The 13,415-nt window shown below is 38.7% G+C and overlaps 1 protein-coding gene across 1 annotated transcript; it reads left to right on the top strand.

Moving 5' to 3' along the window:
- The first annotated feature begins 5,995 nt into the window (after window positions 1–5,995).
- LOC107303419 lies at window positions 5,996–12,573 on the top strand. Its single transcript, XM_040522998.1, has 16 exons — window positions 5,996–6,015; window positions 7,830–8,141; window positions 8,240–8,330; window positions 8,416–8,521; window positions 8,606–8,660; window positions 8,736–8,823; window positions 8,909–9,001; window positions 9,082–9,147; window positions 9,499–9,629; window positions 9,716–9,792; window positions 9,886–10,084; window positions 10,172–10,327; window positions 10,414–10,521; window positions 11,130–11,865; window positions 12,341–12,456; window positions 12,534–12,573. Exons 2-16 carry the CDS (start codon window positions 7,840–7,842, stop codon window positions 12,571–12,573), a joined length of 2,364 nt encoding a protein of 787 aa, XP_040378932.1. The 5' UTR covers window positions 5,996–6,015; window positions 7,830–7,839.
- The last annotated feature ends 842 nt before the right edge of the window (window positions 12,574–13,415 follow it).

Raw genomic sequence — 13,415 nt, 5'->3', positions numbered from 1 at the left:
ACGGCACCAGATGTTCTCATCGCCAACACCTGGGCAAGGGGGCACTGCTGCCGCCGCCGTCGCCCACGTAGCGCACGGGGCCATTGCTGCTGCTGCTGATTTGTGATTTGTCAATTAATGCACTTTTAGTCTCTCTAACCAAATAGTAGGGACTAAAGATATTAGTTCAGGGACTAATTTTTAGTCATAGGACTAAAGAACCAAACAACATCTAAGTCTCTTCAGTGTCCTCTTAATGGGTTAGAGGATTTGCAAGTGCAGGTCAGGTGCGGGTGTGAAGCGCGGGCCTGAAAAGTGCACATGAAGATCAACCATATAATGAAGATCCAATGGCTTTCAAAAAAGTAATCGAGACAAACTGAAAAATCAAGCATTAGAACTCTAGCAAAAGGATATGGAGATAAAAAAAATGTCCAAATCCCGGTTGATTCCAACCAAATTTGAGCATCTAACATTGAGGTGAGATTGGTTAACTCTGATTCTCTCCGTCTCTTCGCATGCATATCAGGAATCCGCTTTCACTAGGTGTGACATGTCGAACGGTCGGGCCCGGGGGCTGGAAGCCAGGCCTGTGCCGGAGCACTAGGGTTACCACCTCTCCCTCCGCCTCGCCGGCGTCGGCGAGCCAGACCCAGGTACCCCTCACATTACACTTAGCGTATTTTCATTTCCACTTCGTCCTCCTGAGCTGCCTCCTCAGCGTCCCGCCTAGCTCCTGCCATCGGAGCTGCCAAACAAATGCTACGGATTCCAGTTCCAGGCCTTTGACTCACCAGCCACAATCAGAGAAAACCGGTTGTCCTCTACCACTGGCGCAACAAACGCCTCCGCCGCCTCGCCGACCTGCTACCATCGCCACCCCACAGACGTTGTTGGCTATCCTAGGTAATTTCGAATCCCGGAACGTAACTTGAATCAAATTCACGAAACACTAACTCTGAATCCCCTTACAAACTTGTAATTGTTAAGAACTGATTTCATCAGTTTGTTACTGTTTAGGGGTTAAGACATTTTTATGTGGCTGAAATAGGGGCGTAGGCAGGGGTGGTCCAGGTGGGCCCACCCCCAATTCGGCCCAGTAAAAGGGTACCCCAATAGCCCAGAAAAAAGTAGGGTTCGCTCAATTTGCTGACTGAGTCGGGGCGTATTGGCACCCCGCATGCACGCAACCCAACCAGCTGACCGCCGACGCCGCCTGCCCGCGGCCACCCCGTTCGTCTCCCGCCCGGCGCTTGCGGCCACCCCGTCGTCGCCCGTGGTCGGCCCCTTCGTCTCCCATCCGTGGCTGGTAGCCACCTCCACCCTCACGCTTGCCCGCGGCACGCCCCGCCGAGCGCCGGCTGCCAACCGCCATGGCGTCGCCCGCCCGGGCCGCCCGTGGCCCACGTCCCACGATCGTGCCACACGCCGTCGCCCCTAGCTTGCTGCCTTGCTGTGCTATGAGTGCCGACCCAAGTGCCAACTTAGTTACTCAATCTCTCTCACATTCTCACTCTCTGTTAGACTGTTAGATATGATTGCTAGAATTATAATGTTATTAGAAATTTAGAATGAAAAATATTTATTCATTATTTACTTGTTAATTGTTATTATAGGATTTATATTGGGCTATTTGTATTTGGCTAAAACATGACAGGAAAGGATAATTGATTGTTTCATGTCTAAGGATAGTTTCTATTTGGGTAAAACACGAAGTGGAAAGAATAATTGACTTTTACAATATATGTCATGATTTATGAAATCATTGCTTAGTCACCTATATTGAGCAAGACATCTTCTCTAAATTTAGTGAGGAAGAGATAATTGAGTCTTTCTTGTCAAGGCCAAGCGTAAACTGATGTCTAAATAGCTGCAATGTAATTTTCTATTTACATATATCATCTTTTGTATTTGAACTATCTGTGTTGTAGTATTTCAACATTTCGAACTTGTTAAATTAGTCTATTATCGATGTTGTAGGATGCTAATTCTACATTCTATCATATTTTAACTTATTTTTTACCCATATATATGATTGTGGTGTTCAATTTTTTTGGCGTGTCAGCTGGCGATGTTGGAGACTCTAGAGGACCACCCATTGGAATTTTCTTGGCTACGCCACTGACCGAAAACTGTTTGGAATGGACGTTTGTACCGGTAGATTTATATATGCCCTGTAAGATGCAGTTGGTTTTTTGTTTGAATTTGGTTGTGCTATCTCTTTTTAGAAACATGGTAGAATGTCTGTCTTTTCCTTCTCCATAATAAAAGCTCTTAAGTTACATACATGGACTTTTGTCTTATTTTATAGAGTTGTGAAAGCCCAGGTATAAAAGACAAAATAAACCAACCTTCTATGTTATGGGATAATAGAGTTGTTTTTATGGGATGCTTTATTAATAAAGTTGTGAAAGCCCAGGTATAAAAGGCAAGCTAAAACAACCTTCTGGATTTTGGGATAATAGAGTTATTTTTATATGATGCCTTATTAATAGAGTTGTGAAAGCCCAGATATAAAAGGCAAACTAAACTAGCCTTCTAGATTATGGGACATTAGAGTTGTTTTTATGGATGTTTTATTAATAGAGTTGTGGAAGCCCTGTTATAAAAGACAAAATAAACTAACCTTCTCGATTGAGATAATAAAGATGTTTTTATGGGATGCATTTAAGGCAACATAGATAAAAAAGGTGATCAGGCCGTCTAGGCTGGATACAGAATTATGAAGTCCCAAGTATTATGTAACCTAAGAGCACTAGCAATACACCCGTGCTATTCATATATTATTTAATTTCGTTAGGTAAACTAATTTTCTCAAAATATGTCTAATTACATGTTAACTTGATTCAAGTCATATATCAAACATACACGTGCTAACGTACGGTGATATTTAATAATAAAAATTAAAGGATTAAAATAAAGTTTATGTTTAAGACATTACATAATTTTATGAGTATAAGTCATATTCAACCAAATAAATTTCATGGTCATACGTGTACTATCCAACATGCTATTAAGATATATCTCATCGGCCCTTAACAATTAGCATCTATTTTCTAATTCATGTAAAATAAAGTATTATAGATACCACCGTGTGAAAAATATCTCTCATTATTTAATATTGTCAACTCGAACGTACAATAAATATTAGATTATATATATACACATAAATGATACAACATTTAATCCATATCCGGCCTATTTTTATTTAACGCCATTGATTTAGGGGTCTAAGGTTAAAACCATTCGTGCTGATATATATATACATATAAAAATTATTTATTTATTAATTTGATTTATTATTAGTAAATGGACTATAAGAAATCCATATCCGGTCTTTTCTGACACGTTAAATTTTGGATCTATATTTGACCGAGATTTAATACGTTAAATTTGATATAGGGAGGATTGATGAAAAATACGCGTGATTTTAGTAGCCGGTAAATAAAAGGAGAGTTTAACGGAATGTAGGCGTGATTTGGGAAACCCATAAAAGGAAGGAGAGTTGATTGAACGTGGGCCGTTTAATCCGAAGCAGATGATTTGAGCCGTTTTTCGCGCACGCTTCCCGAACTGCTAAATGATGTATTTTTTGCAAAAAAATTCTATAGTAAAGTTGTTTTAAAAATCATATTAATCTATTTTATATTTTTTAATAATTAATTAATCATGTACTAATCTATTAATACTACGTTTTTCGTACCGAAGCATAAGTTAACTTGTGGCCCCCTCCGAACGTGTGGCGTTAGTGTTACGCGAATCAATAGCTCGGATATCTTTTCTTTCTATGCCATCGCACTACGCACGCAGACCAGGCGCCTCGCCCTCGCCCATAGAGGTTGCCTCATCATCGCTCGCTGGGTCATTTAACTTTTTACCACTCTTAAAAATAATATCTAACACATTTATCATCCGCTGGGGCCGATGGCAACCAGGCGAAAAGTTAATTATTCCCGCCCTCGCGTCCTCGCCCATCGCACGGAGACGCCGCCTCGCTCTCGTCTGTGCCACCGCCGTCGCCCCCTCCACCGCCCAGCGCCGCCGCCCCTCCAGCGCTCAGCCCGCGACCGACGACGCCGCGACCGACGCTGCCTCTCCACGTACCGCCCGCGACCTACGCCGGCGCTCCACGATCTCCACCGCCCATCGCCGCCGCCCCTCCACCGCGCTGCCGCCGCGACCGGCCGGCGACCGACGCAGCCGATCCACGATCTCTACCGCACGCCGCCGCCGCCGCTCCCGGCCCGCGACCCACGCCGCCGCTCCACCGCGCTCCTCGGATCTCCACCACCCTGTTCGCCGACCATCCGCCTCCCTCCTCGTCGCCGACCGACCCACTAGCCTGGAGGATCTGTAAGGAGCATAGTTATTGATTATATCCTATGAATCAGATGGATAGAAATCATGAGAAATAATGAATCAGATGGATAGAAATAATGAGAAATAACTTTTCTTATGGTGGATGCTTATGTTCTGTGTTCACTTGCATTCGGATATATTGTTCTCTTACCGATACTTAGGTTACATAATGGCTTGAAGTTGATTCACATCGAATGAGATCGCTTTCGGCATCTGTGAGGATATATGGTCTGATCTGTGCATCGCTTTGTGTTATTGGCTATGGTGGTACTGTGGGATGGGGAAATAGATTTTGGTATAATCATAATAGGTGCCTGAAAATACTACTGTACTTGGTCAGATAAACAGTTAGACATTTGATCCTCCAACCCCTTTTATACAAGTTCTCTTTTGTTCCCTTCCTCCAGCCACATATAATACTTTCTTATGACTGTGGAAGATTTCCATTTGACGATTGATAAGGAGGTAGCTGATGACATCCATTAAGATAACATATTTGTTCTGATTCAGTGAAGAAAGTATTAAAAATTGCTTTGCGTGGTAAATTTACTGGAATGTGTGGGAAATTATACTATGAATTAACTATTTGACTATTTTGTCTTGCAGGTGCTCCCACATTAGCAAGTTTTTTAGTTTATCCCAATACTTTCACCAGAAGTGAGGAAGGTAAGCAATTCTGGTATTCCCTCTATTTATCCAGTTTACTTTATGTTCATAAGATGCAACATCTGAACATGCATATAAAGATCAAGCATGCATTTCGTTTTTTCCTTTGTCCACACGCAGCAAGCGATATAATGCAGCATCTGAACATGCATATGCATGCAGTGTGAAATTGAAACTAGCCAATTAATTGCAGCAGGCAGCCAGGCTGCAGCTGACAGATGCACAGAAAAATCCAACCTAACCTCTTTGCTTGCATTGCATAACTAACCCAACAGTATGGAGTATATATGTGCAAAATCTTAATTAATTGGTTGCAACTTTAATTAGGACAAGCTAAGACAGATCAACCTTAACTAATTGTTCGGTTTTCTTAGCTAAGAATGTAGCCTTATTAATATACCATTGTTCAACAGTATGGAGATTCTCATGCTTATATGCTTATATTTGCTTAATAGCTATAGGTTGTCAGTACAAGAGTTCCCTTTCAACTTCTTAGCTTGTGCTTATATGCTTAATTATCCACTTATGCTTTGACCACGGTCTCAACTATTTATTCTATTTTATGTGCTATGGAATATTTTCTCCTTATTTTTACCCATTCAACTTTTTTTTTATTATTGGCAGGAATTAATGGTTCAACACCTTTTTTTTTAATTATTGGCAGGAATTAGAGAAAGAGAAGACTACATTACATTTGCTCAAGATGGTTGTACAACCAGACTGCCCATGATGTTATCTGCATTCTCTTGTTCGATTCCTCTGCTTCCATAACAGAAGGTAAATTTCAAAAGATTCAAACGTTTTGCAACCTCATATTCACGGATTCACCTAATGGTCGAATGAAGAAAATGTAGATATAGCTCACATGGCTTGCAACAAATTTTCTTAGGTTGGTTGTTGTACGTTCCTGAGTTGAACTCACCCCTCCATAGCGCCGCCTCCGCTCGCGCTGCCCACGACGATGTGCTCCGCCTATGCCGCTGACGCCGCCCTCCACTTCTGGTGACCAAGGTTAGCCTCCATCTAACTTACCGTGTCATTGAAGTTGCTCACCTGGTAGTGGAATAACCATGAAATTCATCAGTTTGTAGTAATGTTGAGAATGGCCCCTAAATTTGTACAGATCATATATAAACCAAACATTCGATGAAAACACCAATTGCTTTTGTACATTGGGTTCCTTGTACATTGAATTGAAGCAATCTTGATGGACTATCCATCTTCTGTAACTATATATCCTCAGATATGTAGTTAGGCCATAAGCTTTTATATTTTTCCTTTATTTTTCGCTACACTAGAATTCCATGTGCACCAGTTTGCTTTGGTTGGAAACATCAAAGGGGTTCAACTTGTTCTCTGTTTGAACGATTTATTTAGTATTGACATGGACCCCCATGTGCATTATTGTATTCTGGTTGTGTGCAATAATATGCTGTATTTTTTCTACCATTTTTAGCTCGAAGAGAAATCAAAATAAAGCTTCATTTCTTTATTTTATCATTGAATGACAATAGGCTGGATTGCTGAAATGCTAAGGAAATGCTAGAGAGAGAGAGAGAGAGAGTGTGTGTCAAAAGATAACTGTTTCTTGACTCTCACAAAAACTATTTGACAAATAGGGATTTAGGTACAAATAGGCTGGATTGCTGAAAAGCTAAGGGGATGCTACAGTGTATATAGTTGAAGGGGTTTATACATGAGGGAGTCTGTCTGTACAAACTCTTTATGCACACTTTACGCTATTTCTGAAATGTTTGTGGCAGAAAATCTATCTGTTCATCACTGGCTTTCTGAATTTTAAAAGTTTGGAAGGGAAAAATATAACCAGTAATTAGCAAGTCCTAATTCCTAATTGATCATAGCCAGAAATATTCCATTTTCTACACTTTGCTGGATTAGATAACCTACTATAGTACACACTGGGCAATGCCAAACATTATGTTTTGGCTCTCAGTTGTAAGAAGTTTATGTATTATTAGAAAAAGATTTCGGTGTTTCCTTCAATGAAGGAGTGATCTTTCATGTCCTTTGGTTAGGGGTAGACCAAGCATATTTTTCCTTGGATTTTTGTCCCTGAGTTCTTATGTTCCCAATTCAGCCTTGAGCTATTAACAGAGCACATTATTTTTTGTTAGATGACAATAGAAATGAAAACAATAAAATTGTGCCTGTGTTAATGAGATCATGTGCTATATCTATTCTACTGAAGAAAGTTGACAGGTTTTTTTTTTCATCAAATCCGTTTCCTGCAGTATAAAATAGAGTGAATATTTTGCCTTCAAGGTTAGCATCAAAGTATTTCCTTTTATTATTCATAATAGTGCATAATGTTCTAATTTATAAATAGATTTATACTTTTCTTCCATCGATACATCTATTGGTATGCCAAGAAAATAAGTGTGAAAGCAACATACATGTTGGTGCACAAGATACCATTAAGTGTATTGCTAATGCTAAATGACAGATTTAATTAAATTGTTACATTGTATTAGTCATGGTGTTACCGAATGCTTATGTTTTTCTATATGGATGCATTTTGTTCACAACATAAATATATATATATGCGTATCATACTATTTACACTTTACATTGTAATATTTGATATATATAACTTGGATGTATTTTAAGTCTGATTGCATTTTATATGATAATAAATTTAACAATTGATATAGTTGACACCGTAGCGTTAGCACGGGCAGATTACTAGTTATATTGGGATACCCAAGACATTTTTGTGGCCTCGTTCATGCTAATATATTTTTCTCTTTGCTATGATATACTGTTCTCAAGTATTTCTGTTTTGATTCGATGGTATAATCTTGTAGGACTAAAATCATGGCTGAGTATAAAGTAGTAAATATCAAATCTGATGGAAAGACAAAAAAAATTGTCTGTGACCATCCCGACGGGTCATTCCCACTTGTTGCAGTGATCAATTACCTCAGTTTGCATCAGAATCTCTGCATTGAGGACAATTGGGAGCAATTAATTTCTGAGAAAGATCTTCTCGAAACAATTCAGAATTTATTGGATTCAGTTGATGGATGGAGTCCTGAGGACAATACGAGCTGGAATCAAGAGTCAACTGTACTACCAATGTTAGCAACACAAATTGATCTGGATCCGTACTTGAACAGGTATGCTAATGCTTGTAGCTAGTTACTAAATTTGGGTGGGCGTGCATAAAGCTATCGCTAACTAGCTAACTTGATCTGTTTTGGGCTTTGCCATGCAGCATTGATGGGTTAGGCAGTTCTAATGCAACAGCAGCAGTGTTAGAAGTTTTCAAGGTCTTGGGTATTCCACTTTTTCATGGTTGTCTTATGGTATGGTGTTTTTAAATATTAGGAATATAGATATTTATCCATCAATTATAATCTGGTATTAATGTTGTATTTTCATACGTCTTAGGATCCTAAGAAAGCAAGTGCCCTTCATGGGTGTTCATATTCAGGCATTCTTGAATTGTATACGACAAAACCGTTACCTGGAGCTAAAGCTACTGATTTAGAACAATGTGAGATTTTTTTTTTATCCAGATTTCTTCCTGTAAATGTTATCATTTGTTGTTGCAATATAGTGTTAATTTTCTTTTTTATAGGGTCATTGATTAGAGAATTTGTGGAGACGACAGATAAACAATTGAACTCTTATGGGTATGATTGTGCTGCTCATATAATAAACCAAGAAAGTTTTATAGTTTCTATTTTTTACTTTTTAAAATTTTGTAGGATCTCATGTATCCGTGACAACATGATTCTAAACAACCAGAAGTTTGCAATTTTATACAGGAACGGAGAGTTTAAGCTGCTGGGCTTGGTATGTATTTTATCTACATTTTGATGTTCATGAGGGTTTTGCATGTCTGTATTTTTTTTCTTACTTTGCTGTATTTCTTGAGCAGCATCATGGAATTATTCATATTTTGCAAACTGAAGCTGGTGACTTCGAGGATGTTGAGTTCGATAGACTTTGTGTATGGAAGACATTGTGTAATGTAAGACATTATTATAAAATTCGACTGACTGCATTTCATATAATGGAACAATTACTTATTTTCCAATCAATATTGTTTAGGTTGATGAAGATGGAATTGCTTTGACAGGCAATTTTCGTGCTGTTGATGATGAAAATGCGAAGGATGTAAGTTTTTGTTGATTTAATATTTTGTAAGTGGAACGTGATGGGATTGTCCTCCTGTATGAGTGGGACATGTTGGTCAAGATGTGGCGAAAAAGAGTGATTCAACGAAATATGTACTTCTAGGAAATGTTCGGAACAGAGAACTTTCTCTAATCCAACGCTCTTTTCTAAGAGACTTTGAACACCTCGGGTGCGCGGTTACTCTTGGGAGGAATTCTATCTCTAAAGAAAAAGTTTTGGATTTTTTTTAACCTCAGCCCCTTCTGTCATAGCTTTCGCATGCACCCTCCTTTTGGTCTTGCCTTTGCGTTTTTATGTAACTCTAAATTAAATTACACAACAACACAACAGGTCCTAAAACTGTACATGGAAGGATGGAGTTACAATAAATCTCTTCCTCAACGAATCCGTGATGAACAAATAGCAAAAGCTGAACAAAATGCCAAGGAGCTCATCAGGATGGAAGAACTTGAAAAAGAAAAGTAAGTGCATTTACTTTTTTAAAATCACTCTTTCTTAAAACATGGAGCAATATTCTCAACCAAGTTATTATCTGACTTCTTTTTAGGAGAGCTAAGAAAGCAGCTGCAGCTAGTAGAAAGAAGAAAAAGTGTGAAACTAGCAACACTCCTGTATTATCTAATGGTGAAGCCACATCGACACCTCACCCATCTTTTCAACCTAGTGGCATGTCAGCTGATGGAGAACAATTTCCACCTCTCTTGCCTTCTCAAGCAGATGGAACCTCTGAATCTGCCGAAACCTCTGAAGCTGCTGACACCCCTAAAGCTGCTGCTGAAACCTCTGAACCTGCTGACATCCCTAAAGCTGCTGCTGCTGCTGAAACCCGTGAAGTTCAAAATGCTGACACCTCTGAAGCTGCAAGCACAGCTTCTCAATCTAATGCTTCCAAATTGTTTCACGGTTTCCTTGATACGTATGCATCTACCTTGCTCCTTTTATTTTGAAGTGTTTTTCTTTTTTGATTCTGTATTGATTGACTATTTTAAATTTTACCCTCCAGTTCACATTATTGTGGAAGGAGTGAAATACCTTACTTCGTAGGTGAAGTAAAATTGATGAAAGAGCGGAATCTTTTTGAGCTGAGTGTAGATTACTCACATATTAAGGATGACTGTGAGGAACTTAGTGTGCTTATCCGTGACGATATTGATCGCAGGTACATTTACATCTTGTCTCTTAAGCTTATTCAACATGCTGTAAAATTTGCATTATTGAAGTTTTCATTCTGCTATCTGTTTTCAGTGTGCGCAAAGACCTAGAGGAATGTCTTGTACAATACTTAAAAGATAAGGGTGTTGAAAATGAAAAGGCTGAAAAGGCAGTGCTTAAAATATTGGAAGCGCGCGATGGGTAAGTTTGTTATGTTATCAATTTTGGTAGATCTTTCTTAGCACTAGATTCTTTCCTAGCACTAGAGTAGACCAAAAGCAACTAACAATCTTAGAAACAAAGTATGTAAACGTGCTGCAACAAAGCTATAAGGCTGTAGCCACTCAGTTTTCGCAAGGAACAAATGTAAACTTGCTGTTGCTGCTGCTGGAACAAACTAGATAGCACTGCAATGACTGCCTCTTTTTTTTTTTTAACTACAGTGCAAAGGAGGAAAAAATAGCAGCCTGGCAGCTATCTTCTTAATTGTTACTCCTTTCCAGCTTTCACATTTCAGTTGCAAAAGACAATTTTCTTTCTCTAGATAGTTCTCAACTAGAAACTGGCAACTTAATATGACAATGCAAACCAGAGGTTCAAGAAGCATAAAACTGAAAAGAAATAGCGAACAACACGCTCAAATTGGTTTCGACAAAGTATGGTAAATATATTTTATTTTGGCTTTTCTGGATGCATCCTCATAAGGTGAGCTCTGCCCTGTTTATGTGTAAGTGTGTGCATATGCATGTTCATTTTTGTGTGATATAAAATATTCAAATTCGTGATTGCAGTATTACCTTTGCATGCAGGTACCAATCATTTGTCGAACTTGCTGAGAAAAATAGGCTTAAATTTGTAGATTGCCATCAAATTTATCAACAGGTAATCACCAGATGTGCTTCCAAATTTGGCCGGAGGATGGCCCGGGGTTTCTTGAAGGTGATCCGAAACATGCATTTTAGTGGATATTGCTGGAATGGAGGCTGGACTGGAAATGATATGAAAGTGAGCAACGATGGCAGAATCTTTCTAATAACAGCGAAAGCTGGTCACAATGTGTCCAAAGAAGGGATTGAGGCTGATTTGAAGAATTTTTGGGATATCATATCCCCATATTTTTCCCATGAGGTGGAAAGATTTGACAATACTGGGCAGAAGATAACTAAGAAGGCATTTCCTACTTATTTTGAGGAATTTAAGAAAGATTGTGAGGATATTCCAGACCCAATCAATGAGCAACACAAGCTGCAGAGATTTTATAGATACCTGCTTTCCCATCCAGCCTTCATGAACCCACTATCAACAGCAACAGTTATTTGTCATATGTTTACAATCTGTGATTCCCTACTGGGAGTGTATGAGTATGTATATGCTCCTCTTCAAACCAACACAATGGTTGAAGATTGGATTGCAACAGTTAGGATCCTTCCCAGGCCATTCCAGATGGTATTCACTCATTTTGGCAAGAGCTATTATCAACGGGGCTACTGGTTCCTGCTTAAGTATCTAAGGAATTTCCTTGAGCATGTGCTTCGTTACACTAAGGTACAAGTGTTTCCTTATACACAATGTTGTTAGCTACTTGAAGATAAGCTTCTATTGAGGATGATTCTCGTGTAGCTAGCCAATCATTTTGAATGTGTTTATAAGATACTAAATTCACATGTGAAAACTAGTTCGATCATTGTTCTTTTTGATATTCTTTCGGTTTAGCTTGATCTCCAACAACCTATGCTTTACTATTCAAGTATTTTTTTTAAAAAACCTTTCTGTGACTTTTATTTATCTCTATAGTCTGTATTGCTCTTTGCTCAGCTGTTCCTCCAGCAATGCTAGTAACTGGTGCAGCCAGAGTCAACAACTAAAAGTCATAGACTTGTTGAGGAATAATTCTGTACATCATTTATCAGCGTTTTCTCAATGATCACCTGGCTTATGATACTTGCTCCAGCCCTTTGTACCCTTTTCAAAACGGTCAAATTCGTCATCAAATTACTTAATTGACCTTTGCTTTTTGTAGAACCAGCGACCTGTTTTGGACCTCATGAACAACAGCTTGATGATGAGCCATTACCTCCCATTTTTTGTAACAAAACTGATTCACTATATTGTCATGAATTTTGACATTGAGAACAGGCAAGACTTCTTTTTTTAATAGTTTGTTATTTTGGATTTGACATTTTACTTATGACCGGGTTGTCTCTTTTTCGTAGGTTTGCCACTGCTTGGGAGCACTTTGAGAATTCAGTGTAAGTTTGATTAAATAAAATGTTAAAGAGTTTCATATTGAATTAATTGTCTTTTCTGGTTTTATTAAAAAAATCATACTCAGTGGCGTCACAATACAGAAATGCTGGATTTCCTATTCGTTTTTTTCGTGTTTTTTTCTTGATGAGTCCAAACCAAATTAATTGTCTCCTTTCTTATTTTGGGAGTGCTAGTTTGAACCGAAGATCTCTAGGACACATGTTGATATTTTCTACCACAGCACTAGGCCTATGCTTCAATTATTGCTATTTTCTTAATGACCAAATTGTTTTCTGAAGAGTTAGTTTTCTAGGGAGAAAGTTCATTTGTTAAGATTTAGCTTGTCGTGTATCTTGGTGTCCTTCCCCTTGCACCATTCTTTCACTACAGTTTTGTGTAGATGAGGCTACAAGCTTCTCTTGTTGAGCACTCCTATAACCTCTGTAACATAACTGACGGCAAAGTTCGGATTGCCCAAACAATGTAATGGCATCACTAACGCATTTGCTGTTAAACTTTGGATGTTACTTCTCACCAAGTGTGGTTGGAATACAGTTTGATTTTTTACTTTGTTGGTTGTGTCTTCTAAATACATATTTGTTTGTGTGTTGAGAAAAGACTTCATGTAAACCTAGGCAATGTAATCCCACGTAACAGCTCCATACTTATGGACTCTTTCTTGTACTTCTACTTGATTTGTTTTAGGAAAAGCACATGTAACATATAAATAGTTTTTCCTATTAAGGTTACCACTCATTCAGTTTTGTGGTAGGCAGCACCCTTATTAACTAATCTGGCTGGTTGTGTTTCCTTATTTTTGTCCTAGTAATGTATTTCCTTATTTCAGG

This window comes from Oryza brachyantha, chromosome 4, assembly GCF_000231095.2.
Source record: "Oryza brachyantha chromosome 4, ObraRS2, whole genome shotgun sequence".
Lineage (NCBI taxonomy): Eukaryota > Viridiplantae > Streptophyta > Magnoliopsida > Poales > Poaceae > Oryza > Oryza brachyantha.
This window is presented reverse-complemented; position numbering and strand designations above follow the sequence as displayed.